General features: G+C 42.8%; 1 protein-coding gene across 1 annotated transcript in view; it reads right to left on the minus strand.

Moving 5' to 3' along the window:
* SLC24A3 (solute carrier family 24 member 3) overlaps positions 1–21,742 on the minus strand; it is a 646,438-nt gene that overhangs the window by 49,818 nt on the left and 574,878 nt on the right. The window contains exons 14-15 of the mRNA XM_030194674.1: positions 20,991–21,105; positions 5,580–5,692 (exon numbers count right to left, since the gene is read on the minus strand). Coding sequence (XP_030050534.1) covers positions 5,580–5,692; positions 20,991–21,105 — 228 coding nt within the window. The remainder of the gene's footprint in view (positions 1–5,579; positions 5,693–20,990; positions 21,106–21,742) is intronic.

Here is a 21,742-nt window from a genome sequence, read left to right on the forward strand (position 1 = left end):
GAACTAAATATTGTTCCATGCACCTTCCTCTGCTCGTTTGTATGGTCCGATCAGGTTTTTGAGGTTGTTTCTACGGCGGTTTCGAGCGGGGGCGGGCAGGGCACTCGGAGCAGCACAGAAACGCTGTTACTGCTTCCACCGCATCACGTGACTCCTCCCTCCACTCATTATTTTATAGACCGGTATCATATATCCTTTCAGCTGTTTCCTCGTGGCAGAAAAGCTCTAACCTTTGTAGACTTTTCTTGTACGGGAATCATTCCATTCCCTTCTCTGTATCTTTTCTAATTCTGCTGTATCTTTTTCAAGATGCAATGACTAGAATTACACACAATACTCAAGGTGTGGTAGTGTTGATACAGAGGCAACATAGCATTTTTGTTTTATTTTCTAATCCTTTTCTAATAATTCCTAACAATATGCCTGCTTTTTAGCTGTCATCGCACACTGATCAGGGGATTCATGTAGCTGTAGTTTGGATTAACTTTCCCTACATGCATCATGTTTCAGTTGCCAACATTAAATTCCAGTAACTGAGTTTCACAAGGAATAGTCTATTGGTTAGTGCTGTAAACTGAGAACATGGGGAATTGGGTTTGATTCCCACTGCAGCTCCTTGTAACCCTGGGCAAGTCACCCAGGGGCTCTTTCACAAAGGCAAATTAGGCATGCCTAAATGAGACTATCACCAGGCTACTGCGCCCCCTGGCGGTAATTTTAGATTTGGTGCACGCTCATAAAACCTCCCATGCATGTTGTTTCCAGCAGTAATCGGTAGTTGGTGTGCGCCGACTGGTCACCGCATGTGTAGCGCATGAACCCTTACCGCTAGATCAATGGGTGGCGTTAAGGGCTCAGGATGGTTTTGGAAGCATGCCGGTTTCAGTTTTACCACATGCCCTTTTCCCGTCCCATTAAAAAAAGCCCTTTTTTGCAGATGCGGTAAAAACTGGCCCGATGCACACCCAATACACGCATCTACATTACCACAGGCCACTTTTTACCACGGCTTAGTAAAAGAACCCCTTAATTCTCTATTGCCTCAGGTACAAAAAATGAATAATTAGATTGTGAGCCCACTAGAGACAGAGAAAGTACCTGCATATCTATATATATAAAGGCACCTCCAACGTTCCAATGAAGCCTCAAACCGGATGATGAGGCGCCCGAGATATCCGGTTTGGCCTGCAGTCACTGTAGCTCCGCCCTCGCGTCAAAACGTGATGACGTCGAGGGCAGGGCGCCGAACGCACAATGCACGAGTTCCACGGTTTGGCCTGCAGTCACTGTAGCTCCGCCCTCGCGTCAAAACGCGATGACGTCGAGGGAGGGGCGCCGAAGGCACAACGCACGAGTTTCACAGAGTGACAGCAGCGGGGACCGGGGAGAGCAATGCGAACTTCCATCACAAACTCACAACCAAGTGAGGGAGGGAGGGGGGGAGGGACCAGAACTCGGGAGGGAAGATGGTGGGTGGGGGGGGGGGGGATTACCCTGCTAGCGCCCGTTTCATTTTTTTCCGAAACGGGCATTTCTTACTAGTAATAATAATTTAAAAAAGCAAACTGCTTTGATTGTAACACAGAAAGGCTGTATATCATATCCCATTACCTGCAATTTCTCACAATCTGTTTGTGATTTAGCAAATCTGAATAATTTTCTGTTGTCTGCAGATTTGATTACCTCATTCATTTATTTCCATTTCCAAATCATTTCTAAACATGTTAAAAAGCTCCAGTTCCAGTATAGATCCCTGGGGCAGTCAACTATTCATCTTTCTGTACTGTTTTCTGTTTTTTTTAACCAGTTTCCATCACCAATTGCTTCCTATCTCAAGACTTTTTAATTCTTTCAGAAGTTTCTAATAAAGAATTTTGTCAAATACTGTCTGAAGAGCCACATGTTTATTCACACCTTCAAAAAAAATGTAGCGGGGATTAAGTGACTCTATATAAAGTAAATGTAGTTAATAAACTGATGGGTAGTATAAAGAACTTATGCGTGTGTTGGAAAGATTTACCTCTATCTCTTATGGGATGTAGTGTACTTTTAAAAAGAATTACACTCTTTCTAAGTTATTGTACCTGCTTTCAAATAGCTCCATTTTGGATAAAAAGCAAGGATGAATGATGGTTCAAGAGTATTCTGTGGCAATTTCCGTGGAGGGGGAAAAATGGTCAGACTAGTTTGGCTAAATTAACCTGGAGTAAGAATAAGGGAGGGGTTTTCTTTGTTACATTTGTACCCTGTGCTTTCCCAATCATGGCAGGCTCAATGCAGCTTACATGGGGCAATGGAGGGTAAAGTGACTTGCCCAGAGTCACAAGGAGCTGCCTGTGCCTGAAGTGGGAATTGAACTCAGTTCCTCAGGACCAAAGTCCACCACCGTAACCACTAGGCCACTCCTAGTGTTTGGGATCTTAGGTTATATAATGTGGCAGCTTTAATGAGATAGATGCATGACAGACTATGAAATTCTTTGTGCTAAACATAGGAAAAAACTTTAGGGGGCTCCGGAGATCCACTGACTTTGCTACATGGTTCAAGGAGATGGGGATGGTAGGCTTGTATGTTTTTTCTACTATATCTATTGAGATAGTGGTGGGAAAATTGTGGAAGTTATCTTCTGATGTTACCACGTTCTTGGCCTTGGAGGGGAACCCAGATTTCAAACCGGGAATAGGACATTGATCTATCAATCTTTGGCAGCACAGGTTTGTAAACATTTAGGAGATCTGATACAATTTGGAGAAGGAACATTTCCATCCTTTGAACAAGTGAAAGACGTGGAATTTGCCAAATGGACATTTGTTATATTATTTGCAAGTGAGGCATTATTTTAATACTTTGCAGTAGAGGGACAGGAATAGGATATAGTTTAGCAAGTGGATGAAGATTTTGACTCTTTCCCTTGGAAATGTGAAGAGCTATCCATTTAGTATCATGATGGGCAGCTAGATAAAAAAAAGCAAACTGAGTTCAATTCCCACTGCAGCTCCTTGTGACTCTGGGCAAGTCATTTAACCCTCCATTGACCCTGGTACAAAATAAGTACCTGAATATATGTAAACTGCTTTGAATGTAGTTGCAAAAACATCAGAAAGGTGGTATATCAAGTCCCATTTCCCTTACAATCTGAGTTTTTGTACCTGGGGCAATGGAGGGTTAAGTGACTTGCCCAGGGTCACAAGGAGCTGCAGTGGGAATTGAACCCAGGTTGCCAGGATCAAAGCCTAGTGCACTCACCATTAGGCGATTTAACTAGTTAGAACAGCTAAGTTGCTTGTGCATATCCCCTAATATTCAGTGGGACTTAACTGTTTAATGCCAATGAATATCACCACTAACCGCTAAAGCCATAGCTGGTGATTTTGTGGGTGGTCCGGGGGCAGAGAGAACACTTATGTGGTTAATTGCTGATATTCCTGCTGTATCTTTGCAGAGAAGCATTTAGAATACTCGTCATGTTTGTTGGAAACTAGTGGTGCTATATTATACATTTTTTGGTCCTTTTTGGATTGTACTATATTGCCATAGTTAGAGGACTGGGCTCCTGACTCAGGCAGTGGTGCCGAACCAAAGTCCTTGTCGGGTCATACCTCTGATTGCACCATAGTTGTGTTGTACTTGGAGTAAACGGATGGACTACCAAGAACTGATTTCCTTGGTTTTTTTCCTCCCTTTTTTGCTTACTGTGAGTTCTTTATACCCGTGAGGTTTTTGTTCAGCACTTAATCGCTTAAGTTAACTGGACAAATTGGACAGCATAAAACTCAGTCCTCTCTTTGTCTGGTTTCACTTAGGCAGCTTTGTGCTGAATATTACACTTAACCGTATAAGAGGTAGCTGGCTGCACATAACCAGATATTCAATGGAACTGAATATCTAGGCATAATGCCAGCAGGAACAACAACAACAAAAAAACATCGCTGACCATTGCTGGCTGAATATTTAACCCATTGTTATCAAGACATCAGTGCTAGCAAATGTTTTAAAATAAAAATATCCTCTTCCGGGGTTGGCGGGTGCTGCAAAGAACCTCATAGGGGGAGGAAAGCTCCAGCTATTGTTCAATAGTGACACCCAGTGGCCAGGCTCAGGGACCACACTTTCATACTCCAGAGGAAGCTGTGATCTGTGGCTCCTGGCCTGGATTGTCATTGCTAAAGAGCTGATCAAATAAGTTGGGAGGGGATGTAAAATGAGGGCTTCCTCCCACCAGGAAATGGTGAGCAAAGACTCATGGGCCTGTGCCTAAAGGAGACCAGTTATTTTTAAGTTGGAACCCTAAAGGAGCAGAAGAACAAATAAAAAAACACCTTCATTTTAAAATTTTGCTTCAGATATTTCATTTATGATATGATATAAAAGTATATAGCCTTTGATAGCTCCTCCTATAGAGCCACTCACATCACACCCTTAAAAACCTCAGAAATTGGGAATGCTACTGTGCTGAATCCCAGTTTATTTTATTTATATTTAAATACTGCACTATTTTATTTTATTTGTATTTATATACTGCATTTATTCATCACCAAGGCATTGTGATATAGAAAGAACATAACAAAATAAAAAAGTTTAAAAAACATAAAAATATCAATAAAATGAACTGTAAAATTTTAAAAATAAAATTAAAAAATAATAACAAGAATATCAAAGCATACTTCCACAATGAGTATGTTATTCTAGTTCAGCCTCATAACATAAATCGTGTCACAGATCTTGCTAGAAATTTATTAAACAATCATGATTTCAGATATCTTCTAAAACTAAGATAATCTTGATATTCCTGAAACTTTGTGGGGAGCATAATCCAACTTTTAGGGGCATAAATACAAATACCGTACTGACAGAAACTGTTTCACTTTTTCTGCATAAACTTCTTTCCAAGTCTATGATTTTCTGAGATTAGATTAAGCCCTCTCTTAGCTAGGGCTGTACTTAATATTCGTATTCAATATGATTTGGCGCCGAATAGAATATTTGTATTTAGCCGAATAGTGATCTAAATTTGAATTTGAATAATCTGGGGCTCTACTGGGCTAAATCCTACTGAAATAAACACTTGATCTCTGATTTCATGTTGCTTCTTTTATTGTTTGTTATCTTAAAGCTCAATGCCTATTATTCATATTTGGTATTTGCATTCGGTCAAATAATATATTTCATTATTCATATTCGGCCAAGTAATAAAATATTCTATTTGGTACATCTCTACTCTTAACGTGACAGTGTTACTAGCACATTCAAAACAAAGTATTTAGGGCCCGGTTTACTAAGTTGCGCAGGCGTGCAAACATTTTAGAATTACTGCATGCTAATGCTAGAGACACCCATAGGAATATAATGGGTGTCTCTATCATTAGCGCACGCTAAAAAGTTAATGCATCTACAGTGTGGCTTAATAAGCAGGACCCTAACAAGCTCATTTTCAAAGCACTTAGCCTCCCAAAGTTCCATAGAAACCTATGGAACTTAGCCTCCCAAAGTGCTTTGAAAATATGCCTCTAAGTGATATTGTACAACTAGGTATAATTATTTAGACTTGCTGTGTGGCACGTGGCATACACAGGACTTACATAAGACCCATAATTCACTGCCAGGGTCTGCAGTGTCCAGGGAAGGCCCAGCCCGATCAGAATATCAAACACATTGCTTCCGATGGAGTTTGACACTGCCATGTCCCCCATACCTGCAAGGTAAGCACACACAGTCAGATTTATGATATACCAGTGTTGGACTCATCCTAACTCTATCTCTGTTTACCAGAACTCATTTACATCTTTACTGCACCATATAGACAAATGTAGGATCATATGAGGACAATGTAGGCCTCTTCCCTGTGATTGGTATCTGTGAGACCATATGTTGATTTTGAAAAGGAAACTCTGTGGAGTTTCCCTTTTAAAATCAGATAGATGGTCGATGCAATGGAAATCCCTTGCCCTGCGTACTGTTTAGGCCTTGATTTGTTTCATCTCCACCCTACCCTCTGACATCTCTCTGACATTGCCAATGCGAGCTTGGGATTTCTGGATAATTGAAAAAAAGTTGCTTTAAGGACACTCCTCATAGGCAGGATTGCATTTATGTTTCCAAAGGATTAAATTGGTTTGTGAGTTTATCTGGATGAAAGTTGCTTTATTATTACTTTTGAGGCATGTAAAAGATAATTTTCAAAGACATTTTCCACAGATAAACAAACATGTGTTTACTCAGAGTCCTTTTCCTAGTTTATATTTGGGTAAACTGCTATGTTCATTCATGGGTGGATTGGGAACTGGTTAAAAATAGAAAACAGAAAGTAGGGTTAAATGGCCAATTCAGTCAATGAAGGAGGTGAATAGTGGAGCACCACAAGGATCTGTACAGGGACCGGTGCTTTTTAACGTGTCTATAAATGATCTGAAAATGGGAATGACGTCTAAGTTCATAAGTAATGCCACACTGGGAAAAGACCAAGGGTCCATCGAGCCCAGCATCCTGTCCACGACAGCAGCCAATCCAGGCCAAGGGCACCTGGCAAGCTTCCCAAACACACAAACATTCTATACATGTTATTCCCGAAATTGTGGATTTTTCTCAAGTCCATTTAGTAGTGGTTTATGGACTTGTCCTTTAGGAAATCGTCTAACCCCTTTTTAAACTCTGCCAAGCTAACAGCCTTCAACACGTTCTCCGGCAACGAATTCCAGAGTTTAATTATGCGTTGGGTGAAGAAACATTTTCTCTGATTTGTTTTAAATTTACTACACTGTAGTTTCATCGCATACCCCCTAGTCCTAGTATTTTTGGAAAGCGTGAACAGACGCTTCACATCCACCTGTTCCACTCCACTCATTATTTTATATAACTCTATCATGTCTTCCCTCAGCCGTCTCTTCTCCAAGCTGAAAAGCCCTAGCCTCCTTAGTCTTTCTTCATAGGGAAGTCATCCCATCCCTGCTATCATTTTAGACGCCCTTCGCTGTACCTTTTTCAGTTCTACTTTATCTTTCTTGAGATGCGGTGACCAGAATTGAACACAGTACTCAAGGTACTGGAGCGATACAACGGCATTATAACATCCTCACACCTGTTTTCCATACCTTTCCTAATAATACCCAACATTCTATTCGCTTTCCTAGCCGCAGCAGCACACTGAGCAGAAGGTTTCAGTGTATTATCGACGACGACACCCAGATCCCTTTCTTTGTCCGTAACTCCTAACGTGGAACCTTGCATGATGTAGCTATAATTCGGGTTCTTTTTCCCACATGCATCACCTTGCACTTGCTCACATCTGCCATTTAGCCGCCCAGTCTCGTAAGGTCCTTCTGTAATTTTTCACAATCGTGTCACAAGTTAATGACTTGGAATAACTTTGTGTCATCAGCAAATTTAATTACCTCACTAGTTACTCCCATCTCTAAATCATTTATAAATATATTAAAAAGCAGCGGTCCTAGCACAGACCCCTGAGGAACCCCACTAACTACCCTTCTCCATTGTGAATACTGCCCATTTAACCCCACTCTCTGTTTCCTATCCTTCAACCAGTTTTTAATCCACAATAGGACATTTCCTCCTATCCCATGGCCTTCCAATTTCCTCTGTAGCCTTTCATGAGGTACCTTGTCAAACGCCTTTTGAAAATCCAGATACACAATATCAACCGGCTCCCATTTGTCCACATGTTTGTTTACTCCTTCAAAGAATTGAAGTTAATTGGTCAGGCAAGATTTCCCCACACAAAAGCCGTGCTGATTTGGTCTCAGTAATCCATGTCCTTGGATGGGCTCTGTAATTTTGTTTTTGATAATAGCCTCTACCATTTTCCCCGGCACCGACATGAGACTCACCGGTCTATAATTTCCCAGATCTCCCTTGGAACCTTTTTAAAAAATCGTCATTACATTGGCCACCCTCCAATCTTCTGGTACCACGCTTGATTTTAAGGATAAATTGCATATCACTAGCAGTAGCTCCGCAAGCTCATTTTCAGTTCCATCAGTACTCTAGGATGAATAAATTTGCAGATAAACACAAAACTATTCAAAGTTGTTAAATCGCATACGGACTAGGAGAAATTGCAGGAGCACTTTAGGAAACTGGGGGCCTCTTTTACAAAGCTGCACTAGCGATTCTCAGTGCGGCAAATGAGAGGAAGCCCATTCACTTCTTATGGGCTTCCTCTCATTTGCCGAGTGGGAATTGCTAGCATGGCTTTGTAAAATAAGCCCTGGAAGACTGGGCATCAAAAATGGCAGACAAAATTTAATGTGGACAAGTGCAAAGTGATACATATTGGGAAGAATATTTCAAATCATAGCTACTTGATGCCAGGTTCCATATTAGGCGTCACTACCCATGAAAAAGATATAGGTGTCATCGTGGACAATCTCCTGCTCAGTGTGTAGCAGCAGCTAAAAAAGCAAATGAAATATTAGGAAGGACTAGGAAAGGAATAGAAAATATGACATAGAATATTATAATGCCTCTGTATTGCTCCAAGAAGCAACCTCACCTTGAGTACTGTGTGCAATTCTGGTCGCCATATTTCAAAAAAATAAAGGGACATTTTTTATACGAGGTACCTCACTTTGGACTTTTTGCTTAAATTTGAGTGGGAAATATAGCGATTTTTTGAAACAAGAAAACGTTTATCTTTTTGTTTCAAAAATGGTCATTTGTTAGATGTTTTTGTGCTTTCTTTGGTCCATTAAAAAAAAAAACGTCCACATGAAAAATACACAAAATCAAGCCACTGGGATGTAGGAGGAGCCAGCATTCTTAGTAGACTGGTCACACAGAAATCCCACTGCAGTGGACTTCATATAAAAGCTCCCAGATTTACATCTCACCATTACCCCTTATATTGTGTGCTGAGCCCTCCAAAACTCACCAAAAGCCTATCGTCCCCAACTGTACACCACTACAATAGCCCTCATTGATGAAGGGGTCACCTATACGTGGGTACAGTAGGTTTTTGGTGAGTGTGGGAGGGCTCACACTTTCCACCACAAGTGAACAGTTAGAGTGGGATATGGGCTTGGGTCCATCTCTCTACAGTGCACTGTACTGAACACCAGACTAATCCAGGGACCTACCTGCTGCTCTAATAGGATTGGCTACAACATCTGAAGCTGTCATAGAGGCCAGTATGTACTGTTTATTTCACATCTTTGGGGGATGGGAGGGGGTCAATTACCACTGGGTGAGTAAGGACGGTCATGCCTTAATCCCTCCACTAGTCATCTGGTCAATTAGGGCACCTTTTTGTGCCTTATTCATTTAAAAAACAGGTCTAGACCAAAATGTTTAGATTGTAGACCTGGTCATTTTTGTTTTGTTCTTGCCCTTGACACGCCCCCAGCACACACCCTTGCGATCTGCACTCACTGCCGATGAACTGCATACCAAAACATTTAAATAACGAGTTCCGTAAATACCAATTTGAACGTTTTGGCAAGAAAAATATCCAAATGCTGCTATGTGACACATTTGAACATTTTTCTGTTTTGAAAATGAGCCCCATAGTGTAATTAGAAAAGGTTCAAAGAAAGGTGACTAAAATGATTAAGGGGATGGAACGCCTTCCATATGAGGAACAGCTAAAGAGGTTAGGGCTCTTCAGCTTGGAGAAGAGGCAGTTGAAGGGGGATATAATAGAGGTCTACAAAATCCTGATTGTTTTCTGTTTCAAAAGGTACAAGAGATGAGGGGATACTCCATGAAGTTACCTGGTAATACTTTTAAAACAAATAGAAGGAAATATTTTTTCACTCAATGAAAAGTTGAACTCTAGAACTTGTTGCCAGTGGATGTGGTAAAAGCAGTTAATGTAACCATGTTAAAAAAACGTTTGGACAATTTCCTGGAGGAAAAGTCCATAAAGTGCTATCAAGGTAGACATGGGGCAAGCCACTATGTTTCCCGGGGGTTGATGTGGAATCTTGCTGCTTTGTGCGTCTGCCAGGTACTTGTGACCTAGGTTGGCCACTGTTGGAAACAGGATATAGGACTAGATGGACCATCTTATGTTCTTATAGTGCCACACATTAACTTTTAATGCAGCAGATAATATGGACCAGTTAATGCCATCTCAGCAGGTTGTGTTAAGTGCTTCTGCATGGTCTGAAATGCAGTTAATGCATGTTAAGTATCAGGGGCGTAGCCAGACCTCAGCGGGAGGGGGATCCAGAGCTCAAGGTGGGGGGGCACAGTTTAGCCTGCCTCCCCCAGCTGCCGCCCCCCCACCACCACCAGAGACCTTTGCTGGCGGGGGTCCTCAACCCCCGCCAGCCAAAGTCTTCTTCAGTGCCGGTCGATTCTGGCACCTTCGCTGATGATCTGTTTCTGACTCCTGACGTCCTGCGTGGTTGTCCTATGCAGGTCGTACGCAGGACGTCTGGAGTCAGAAATAGATCAGCGAAGGCGCCGGAGTCGACTGGTGCTGAAGAAGACTTCGGCTGGCGGGGGTTGAGGACCCCCGCCAGCAAAGGTACCCGGCGGCGGCAGCGGGGGGGGGGGGGGGGGGGGGGGGGGTTGGCAGCAGGAGGGGGGCCCAAAGTAGAGGGGGCAAGGGCTTAATCTGTGTGGGCCCATGCCCCCGTGGCCCCACCTAGCTACGCCCCTGTTAAGTATACTGGGCTGGATTCAGTATACAGAGCTGAAAAAAATGGTGCTGAATGGTATTCTATATAGAGCGCTCCAGGATGGGCACCTTTTATAGAATACCGCTTAGCGCCAGAATCCACGCCCACCTTTGGACATGGGCATTTAATTTACATCAACTGAAACCAGGCATATATCTAGGCGTGCAAGCTGGGTGTGGATCCTTCGAATTTTGTAACACTGTGCACATTGTAAGGGAATTCCCCTGACCTGCATGTCCCTCCCATCATTATGCCCCCTTTTCAGATCCATGTGGAAATACTTAGGTGCTATTCTATAACAGGAAGCATAAATGTAGTTCCATGTTGATCTGCCATTTTTGGGCCATTTTGATGCTTTGCTTCCGTTGTAACGCTTTTTTGTGCCAAAAAATTGGCACAGAAATGGCATATTATGCTAGGCACCTTACATAGAATTCCCTAGATTGTCTCTGCCTTAACTGTACAGGAAGATGCTGGGAACCATCTTAACAGTTAACACATAGAGCCTTTGTAGTTACCACATGCTAATTTTGGCTACTAGCATCCGGTAACTGCAAATATTTTATGCAGCTTAATAAAAGAGGCCAGTGTCCTAATGTGGGCTGGTAAACTGGTTAAATGATAGGCAACAAAGAGTAGCACAAAATGATCAGTTTTCCCAGCAGAGAATAGCAAATAGTGGATTGCTCCCTGGACATTGGGACCAGGATCATTTAACCTATTCGTAAAGGGTCTAGAAAAGAGAGCAATGGGAGTCTTTTACTAAGCCGCAGTAGCGTTTTTAGCTCATGGTAGAAATCAGCTGGCGGTAAACGCCGAGACGCCCATTATATTTCTATGGGCATCCCGTGGATGAAAGTTGCTTTATTATTACTTTTGAGGCATGTAAAAGATAATTTTCAAAGACTTTTTCCACAGATAAACATGTGTTTACTCAAACAGAGTCCTTTTCCCAGTTTACCCCAACACCCTCTCAGATGCCTCCAGACACTACATAACATGGCAGCTAGGCTCCTCTGTTGGTTCAAGAAATATGACCGTATCACCTCCCCTCCCTGTTTATTCAGTTTCACTGGCTCCCTATCCCATTTCAAATTCACTTCAAAATACTTTGTCTGTCCTACAAAGCCTATTACCTAGGTGCTCCATCTTTCTTAGCTTCCATCACAATCCCTTATACTCCCTCAAGAAATTTTCGATCACTTGCCGCTCACCGTTTAGTACTTCCAGACCCAAAGAATGGCCACTATGAATCCACGAGATGTTTACTTTGTATTTTCTAGCTCCCAGACTCTGGAATGAGTTACCCCCCCCCCTTTTTTTTTTTAAGGATAGAACAATCCTTTCCAAAATCCAAAGCCTTACTTAGGACCCATTTCTTTCAACAGGACTTTAATGGCAGTGCAACCTAACTAAATAGCTGACCAGCTGATGACGACTTTACTTGAGATGTTGATTACTCTTGAGTGCTTGGGAACTATCCAGATTATAAATGGTGTTCTTTTCTTAAACTACATGCTATTATTATTGTAAGCTGCTTAGACCTACTTGACAGAGCAGTATACGTGAAGGCAAATTTTCAAAGCACTTAGACTTAGAAAGTTCAATAGGTTATGAGAAGCAAATGTAATAAACAATAAACATGTAAAAAGGAAAATGTTGTTTACTGTTTAAAATAATATTAAGACTAGAGGATACTCCATGAAAGAGGTAGAAACGCTGTTCAGCACAACTAATTCTAAAGTACAACTTATTTGTTTAGCAGCTGAATACTGCTGCCGGTTCCGCTTTCAAACCCCAAATGCAGGCTTCTTATTTCTATGATTAAAAGACGGCTGCTTAATGAGTTAAATGGTCAGATTTTATCTTCTAGGGGCTGAAAATACGTGGCTAAGTGAGTTATGCATTTGCTACCTGCTAACAAATACATAACTCTCTTTGAGATGTAGTTACTAATGTGTGTTAGGGAATAAGGCACAATATTCGCCACTTACCTCTCATTAAATGGCAAAATCATCATGTTACCATAATGTACACTAACCCCCTGATTCTATAAAGGTCGCTAAAAATTGCGTGTGGAAACTTAAGCACATTTACGATTTGCATGTGCAATTTAATAGAATAATTAGCCAATTGATGCTAAGGCTTTTTAACAACTATTATTGGTACTAATTAGATTTAATTGGGACTAACACCCATAAATTTAGGGGTGGGATTTACACCTAAAATTTACATGCGGTCCAAAAAAGGGAGCGTGAAAATGGGAGGGTCATAGGTGTTTTGGGGTGGAGCGGGAGAATGATTTTGAGTTACATGCATAATTACAGAATATGGGTGCTCTGCATGCAAATTTAGGGGCAGGCATTAGCACATTTTCGTTGGTGCAAACGGAAGTGCCTAAATTTACATGTGAACTCTTTGCTTAAGCGCTTATACCAGTGGTGTAGCTACGTGGGGCCACGGGGGCCTGGGCCCCCTTAGATTTGGCCCTGGACCCTCCTGCCGTTGACCCTTTCGACCCCCCTCCTGCAGCCAACACTCCCCCGCTGCTGCCATTGCCTACCTATGCTGGTGGGGGACCCCAACCCCCGCCAGCCGAGGCCCTCTTCTTACGGCGCAAGGCTTCGTTCTGTTTCTGTGAGTCTGACGTCCTGCAAAGGTAGGCGACGGTGGCGGCGGGAAGGGGGTCGAGAGGGTTGTCGGCGGGGGGGGGGGGTCAAGGTTGGTGGTGGCAGCGGCAGGGGGGGTCAGTGGCAGGGGGGGCTAAAATGTGCCCCCCCACCTTGGGCTCTGGACCCCCCTCCCGCCGAAGTCTGGCTATGCCCCTGGCTTATACTATAAACCATTCAGAATTTTAGGTGCGGCTTATAGAATACCGCTCACAAAGGTATTTTTCGCACCAATGTTTTAGGCGCCATATGTAGAATCTAGCCCTTTATGAGATATAAAGCATGTAAAGTACCTCATTATTATGGAAATCAAATAACACAGCATGCATTAAACTTTGCATGCTGCATTAACCATGGAAAAATAATGCCATCTTTGGACTAGTATTATTTTTCTCAACTCCCAGGATCGTCAAACTGTTAGAAGGTAGTCCTATTATCCAGGGGAGGGCTGTATATCCATTGAGGTGGGGAGTCTTCTGTCAGGGGGGAGGACGGGTCAGGTTTTGTGTCGTGGGGGGGGGGGGTGGATGTCTTCCATCGGGGGGGGGGTGTTGGGTCAGGTTGGGTCTTCCATCGGGGGGGGGGGGGGGGTTGGGTCTTGTCCGGGTTGGGATGGGGAGGACTGCTAGCATGCAGATGCATGCAGGACAGGGTTCCCCATTCCTCTCCAAGGTTAGGCAAACCCTAACGCCAGCTCCAAGCTGTCATTGGGTTTGCCGTGGTAGCAACACCCTTGTTTGGCGCACTGCCCGCTGAGCTTTGGGGAGGAATAGTTAATGCCCTGTCTAGCATGAATTTGCATGCTACTTGCAGTCAGAGCCGGTGAGTATGTTGTTTCACACGCTTGCCGGCTCTGATCATGGGATGGGAGGAAATGCGGGCACTAATAGCCTCTAGCACCCGCGTTTGCTTCTGATCATCAGCCCCAAGATGCATAAAATAAGACCCTCACAGCAGGAATCATCTTTACCCATCAATCCCCCTGGCAAATTTGGCAGCTTGATCCCTAGCATTAGGACTGTGAAACTACCACTAGGTTCTGATTAGTGCCATTTTGAATCCAGCTCCTGATGGGGTAGGAGCAACTGAGGATAACTCCTGCCCTGCACCACTAGAGACCAGGGATTGCAGTGGTAGATCTAGGGGTTGCCTATGGGGGAGGGGTATAGCTTTTGTTGGGGGGGGGCAGTGCCTTCTGCTGCCAGGAGTGTTGGTGGTCAGAGGTAGCACTAGACTTGGACTTAATTATGGGCTATAAGGTCTCTTATGGGCCATCCCATTTCAGGCCTCAGCCCTTAGTCACCACTTCTTCAATCATTTATTCTTCTCATATAACTACTTATATGAAAACCTCAATCAAACTTCCTTCCCCCCCAAAAATAATTTTTGATATATAAAGCGATTAAAAATAGCACTTAGCTTAATTCATGCGAACAGCCATCCAAACATAAAGTGTCTTGACTTGACGCTCACAATGTCCACTGCAGGCACCCCGCAGAAATGGTTGTCCTAATAGTGTTTCGGCAGGAAACTCCTGTCTGCTGCTGGAGTTTAAGGACCTTCACCAACTCGATTGCTCATCATCACACCCACTAAGGGACTAATGCTGAATACATACTCAAGGCATTATTTTTTTTCGGGAATGATGTTTGATTGAGGTTTTCATATAAGTAGTTATATGAGAAGAATAAATGATTGAAGAAGTGGTGACTAAGGGCTGAGGCCTGAAATGGGATGACCCACAACAGACCTAATAGCACATATTTATTTGGATTTTGTTCACACTTTATTTTAGTAGTAGCTCAAGGTGAGTTACATTCAGGTACACTGGGGTATTTCTCTGTCCCCGGAGGGCTCACAATCTAATTTTGTACCTGAGACAATGGAGGGTTAAGTGACTTGCCCAAGATAACAAGGCGAAGCAGTGGGATTTGAACCGGCCACCTCTGGATGTCAAGACTGATATTTTAACCACTAGGCTACTCCTCCATTAAGTCCAAGTCTGGTGCTTCTGATACTCTTCTCATTTAATGCTAGTTTTTGGTGACACAATTAAGTGTATACTTCTTATTGAGAGTGGTTGGGAGCACAGTTTTTGGTTTCCACTATTTTGTTTTATTTTGGTTATTATATCTGAAAATAGTGGTTTTGCTACCCTCTTCAACTGAAGTTCTGCAGGGAGGGGGCAGGGAGTGAAGGTGCCTTCTGCCAGGGGGAGGGGGCATATGTTTTGCATCAGCCCCTTTAAGAAGGCTCCCTGGAGCATTGGACAAGCTGTGTTATTAATTTACCATGGGAGTTACTAACCCATGATACTGAGTTACCAAAGGTAGCAAAATGCAATATTTTAGCACAGCTTATTAACTTCTCCCCTTTAAATATAAGGCCCAAGATGTTTGTTAACATTGAAAAAAATAAATGTTTTAGAAAAGAAAGCAGGGTGTGGAGAGAAGATCCACCCTTGTGAACTTAATACTACTACTACTACTTACTACTACTTAACATTTCTAGAGCGCTACTAGGGTTATGCAGCGCTGTACAGTTTAACAATGAAGGACAGTCCCTGCTCAAAGGAGCTTACAATGTAAAGGACGAAATGTCAAGTTAGGGCAGTTTAGATTTCCTGAATAGAGGTATGGTGGTTAGGTGCTGAAGGCGACATTGAATAGATGGGCTTTGAGTAAGGATTTGAAGATGGGCAGAGAGGGTCCTGGCGAATGGTCTCAGGGAGTTTATTCCAAGCATGGGGTGAGGCGAGGCAGAAAGGGTGGAGCCTGGAGTTGGCGGTGGTGGAGAAGGGTACTGAAAGGAGGGATTTGTCTTGAGGGCGGAGGTTAAGGGTAGGAACGTAGGGGGAGATGAGGGTAGAGAGGAAGGGAGGGGCTGCAGATCGATAGGCTTTTCTGGAAATATCCTTGAATGGAATGCAGAATGTGCTAAGGCTTCTCCTTAAAAAACGCTTTCTGCTTTTGTCTAATATACATTAGGTCATGTCATTCTTTCTGAGTACTGGATGTGCTGAATTGATTAGCACAGAAACCTCAGTGCACCATTGACTTCGTGGCGGTCCAGTCCTGCCCCAGGCCCAGCTGTGTCTCTCAGCGGCCTTGGGTGAGAGTCGTGTTACTACTACTACTACTTAACATTTCTAGAGCGTAAACAGATGCTCCACATCGACCCGTTCCATTCCACTCATTATCTTATAGACCTCTATCATATCTCCCCTCAGCCGCCTTTTCTCCAGGCTGAAGAGCCACAGCCTCTTCAGCCTATCCTGATAGGGAAGTCGTCCCATCCCCTGTATCATCTTTGTCGCCCTTCTCTGCACCTTTTCCAATTCCACTATGTCTTTTTTGAGTGCAGCAACCAAAATTGAACACAATACTCGAGGTGCGGTCGCACCATGGAGCGATACAACGGCAGAATAATATCCTTATTTTTGTTTTCAATCCCTTTCCTAATGATACTGAACAATCTATTTGCTTTCCTAGCCGCAGCAGCACATTGAGCAGAAGTTTTCAACGTATCATCTACAGTGACACCTAGATCCCTTTCTCAGTCCGTGACTCCCAACGCTGAACCTTGCATGATGTAGTTATAGTTTGGGTTCCTCTTTCCCACATGCATCACTTTGCACTTGTTCACATTAAACATCTTCTGCCATTTAGACGCCCAGTCTCCCAGTCTGGTAAGGTCCTCTTGTAGTTTTTCACAATCTTCCCGCGATTTGACTACTTTGAATAACTTTGTGTCATCGGCAAATTTGATTACCTCACTAGTTACCCCCATTTCTAGGCTATTTATGAATATGTTAAAAAGCAGAGGTCCCAGTACCGATCCCTGAGGGACCCCGCTAACTACCCTTCTCCATTGCGAATATTGACCTTTTAATCCTACTCTCTGTTTCCTATCTTTCAACCAGTTTTTAATCCACAGTAAGACACTACCTCCGATCCCATGTCCCTCTGATTTCCTCTGTAGTCCTTCATGAGGCACCTTATCAAATTCCTTCTGAAAATCTAGATACACAATATCAACCAGCTCACCTTTGTCCACATGTTTGTTTACCCCTTCAAAGAAAAGCAGCAGATTGGTGAGGCAAGACTTCCCTTCACTAAATCCATGTTGACTTTGTCCCATTAGTCCATGCTTTTGAATGTGCTCTGTAATTTTGTTCTTGATTATAGTCTCTACCATTTTGCCCGGCACCAACGTCAGACTCACCGGTCTATAATTTCCTGGGTCTCCCCTGGAACCTTTTTTAAATATCGGCGTTACATTGGCCACCCTCCAATCTTCGGGTACCATGCTCGATTTTAAGGATAAATTACAAATCAATAACAGTAGCTCTGCCAGCTCATTTTTTAGTTCTATCAGTACCATAGGGTGAATACCACCTGGTCCAGGAGATTTGCTACTCTTTAGTTTGCAGAACTGCTCCATTACGTGTTCCAGATTTACAGATATTTCAATAAGTTTTTCTGACTCTTCAGCTTCGAATACCCTGCCACTTCTTATTTTCCTCATTCGGGTCCTTCTTCCATTTTCTGAAGGATTCCTTTTTAGCACCAATAGCCTCCTTTACCTCACTTTTTAACCACGCCGGCTGTTTGGTTTTCCGTCCAGGACGGTGTTTTTGAACAGCATCCATGCCTGCTGTAGGTTTCTTACCCTCTCAGTCACTCCTCTAAGTTTTTTTTTACCGTTCTTCTCATTTTATCATAGCTTCCTTTTTTAAATACAAACAGCAGAAGTTTGAATATGACACGCACCTTTACTGGAAGCCCCCTCCCAATTCAACCTGGCTGCCACATTCTGCAATACCTGCAGTTTACGTAAGGCCCAATATTCAGCCCGCGGCGGTATATGGCATTGGAACAGCTCACAGCCACAGGTAAACTGATCCTGGATGTTGAACGCTGGGGTATGAGCAGCTCCTGGCATTGAATATTTGGGTATCAGAAGTCACCCAGACGTTAACTGGGCACCGGCCAATATTCAGACCGGTGCCCGATTAACTTTGGTGCATAAAGTTAGGTCAGCCTTTTTGCTGTCCTAACTTTATACGGTTACTTAGTTAGCGGACTGAAAATTGCTGCTAACCATCTAAGTGGGCACTCCGTCCACACTCCGCCCCTAACTTTACCAGTTTGGAGATGGTCAGTTAATGACGATAGCCAGCAGCAGTAACTGGTTACATGCCGCTGATTATCAAGTTATGGGTTGTTCAGTAGGGTTTAACCAGGCAGACCTGTCCAGTTAAATCCTTCTGAATATCGGGTGGGTAGTTGTCTCTCCACAATACCTAACAAAGGGGTTCTTTTACTAAGCTGCGCTGAGAAATGGCTTGTGGTAGTGTAGGCGTGTGTTTGGGGCGCGCACCGATCCATTTTTTAGCGTGTCTGTAAAAAAAGGCCTTATTTTTTTTTGACGAAAATAGATGTGCGGCAAAATCAAAATTGCCGCGCATCCGTTTTGGGTCTGAGACCTTACCACCAGTCATTAACCTAGCGGTAAAGAATCTGGGCAGTAATGACCTACGCGTGTCCGTTACGCGCAGCTGAAAATAAAACATTTTTTTTCAGACACGTGCCAAAAATGAAATTATCGCAAGAGCCACATGGTAGTTGGGCAGTAACTCCATTTTGGTATGCGATGGGCACACATAGACGCTTGCGTGGCTTAGTAAAAGGGGCCCTCAGTGATGTTGCAGTAGACCAGGTATATTAAAACAATCGCTTGTACAATCATCTGTAAGTGACCAACTTCCAAATACATATTTTGTAGGTGGGTCCTAGTCCTACCCAAAATATGCCCAGACCATGCCTCCTTGTCAGATGCATGTTTTTCAAGTTTAGATGTACAGTATATAGCCTGGCTTTGCAAAAATTGAGACTTAATGAAATATAATACTTCTGGGGAAATTCTGTGCAAAAGACTCCCAGAAAATTCTGCAAAATTCTGCACACTTTATTTGTAATTTTCATATGCAGAATTTCTCCGTTGTAAAGGCTGACTTCTCCTCCCCAGGAATGAAATAGCACCACAGCATTTCCTCTCCTCAGGTTCCATCTTCTCCATTACTTCCTTAGTTTGTATTCCTTCTCCTCACCTACTTCCCCCTTCCATGGCATACACCTACCTCATCTGCCTTTTTACTGTATGCCCCCTCCCCCACAATGGCACACACACACACCATCCACCTTTCTCTAGCCCCCCCCCCCCCATGGCACATCCCACCCATCCACCTTTCTCCATTCTTTCATAGCACACACCACCTTCTCCCCCTTATCAATGGCTTGGAAGAAGTGTAGCTGCACATCGGGCTGTGTCCTCCTAGGTCCAATTGTTCCTTTGAGCCACACAGGCCTTCATACAGCCATGCAGCTTAAATGGACAGTTGGGACCACGGTGGCAAGGGAGATGGAAGTAGTCCACTGTAAAGCTGTGCACCTCTGAACTACTTATCAAAACATTATCAATTTCCTTATTTATTTAGATTTTGCTCGCCTTTTTCAGTAGTAGCTCAAGGTGAGTTACATTCAGGTATTATGGATATTTCTCTGTCCCAGGAGAGCTCACAATCTAAGTTTGTACAGGAGGCAATGGAGGGTTAAGTGACTTACCCAAGATCACAAGGAACAGCAGTGGGATTTGAACCAGCCACCTCTGGATTGCAAACCCAGTGCTCTAACCACTAGGCCACTCCTCCCCATTTGATTTTGCATCTTGATTATGAGATCAATTAACTCTATGATGACTGCCTTGTTTAAAAAATGTTTGATTTTTAAGAATTGCTAATACTCCTTTTGCATTTATGACAGTTCAGCTCTGGAATTCTTTTCCCAAATTTTTTTAAATTAGAGAGAAATGATTTACTTTTTAGAAAAAAAGGTTAAAACATTACTGTTTCCTAGCATTGTTAACAATTAGATTGATGTGAATGATAACGTTTATTTGATTTTATGCTGCTTTGTGTGTGATGTATGTATTTTACTGTGATTTGAACTATTGTAGGCCGCATTGAACCCTGAAAAGAATTGATTTGATTGATCATGGCAAAGACCAAGGGGGGAACTGAGGGAAGTTGAGTCGTGCCACACTGCTGAGCCATTACAGCTATATGAACAGAATTCTATGCATACTGGGCAGGGGGGAATTCTGTGCAAATTTTACACTGTGTAGTTACACAGAATTTCCCCAGCAGTAATATAAACATCTAAATGCCAGTTCATCCATGTCCATCACCCAAATAGCCCTTCTAAAATAAGCACTAAAAACAAAATAAAAAGTTCCCTTACTCCTTTTAGGTGTAAGGTATACCTCATATCAAAACAATCTAGGGGCCATGGTTACTAAACTGCATTATAGGCGCGTTAGCATTTTTAACAAGCGTTAACTGTGTACGCGCCTACAATATCCCTATAGGTGCCTATAAGGTTAGCGCATACACTATAGGTGCGTTTACAACCATAAAAATATAAAGGGCATAAGAAAAATAGAGAATGGAAAACTCAAAAGGAAGCTAAGTTATAATTCAGCATAATAAGGAAAGGGGATACATAGCTATAGTGTAAATATATGCATATTTCTCAGGTGTGCTCAGGAAGTTCAAATTACATAGGAGTTTGTCTCAAACTGATATGCATTAACCATGCTTAAGCCTGGAACAGAAAAGCCCTACCTTGTCTTGCCACTATGAGGCTAGCCATGCAATCGGGTACGCTGGTTCCGGCTGCAAGAAACGTGATGCCCATGATCACATCTGGAATGCCCAGGGTGTAACCAATAATGGTAACCTGCAAAAGAGATCCAGATGTGTAAAAGACATGCAGAAGGTGCCTGCACAGAAAAGACAGTTCTCAGAGCTAGAAGAACAGAGACCGATTCAAACAAATGCTTGTTCAAGGCAGGTTCAGCTGTTGCCAGTCAATATGCAAATCTAAACTTGCTTAAAGTGCTGATGCAAATAGAGGAGCTCTAGAGTGCAGCACAGTAAGAGATAAATATGTACGGATTTGGGCATTGAAAAGGGCTCCCAACTGTTACAGAATATCAGCATAGCCCACAGATTGCACCTAACTTTGCCCATTAAAGCCAGGATTATTTTTAAATTATGTATTTTTGTTTTTCAAATATTATATGACCTGACACAGGATTATATGCAGCCCTTAATAATTATCCCCCTATGCAATATAACCTCTGGTTATAGGAACTACCTTAGATGTCATCTTCTAGATTGCAAGAGAGTACTCTATAAGTCAGTTCACTCTGCTGACTTTAGATACCAGGGTGCTAAGTGGTACAATTCACTGCCAGTGGCAATCAAGGGTCAGCCTGATTACTTGGTATTTCCTAAAAGACTGAAAACCTGTGAGAGGTTTCTAACTTTAGTTGCCATGTATAGAATCTCTCTATGAGGTCATAAATTAACCT

The sequence above is a fragment of the Microcaecilia unicolor genome, chromosome 3, assembly GCF_901765095.1.
Source record: "Microcaecilia unicolor chromosome 3, aMicUni1.1, whole genome shotgun sequence".
NCBI lineage: Eukaryota > Metazoa > Chordata > Amphibia > Gymnophiona > Siphonopidae > Microcaecilia > Microcaecilia unicolor.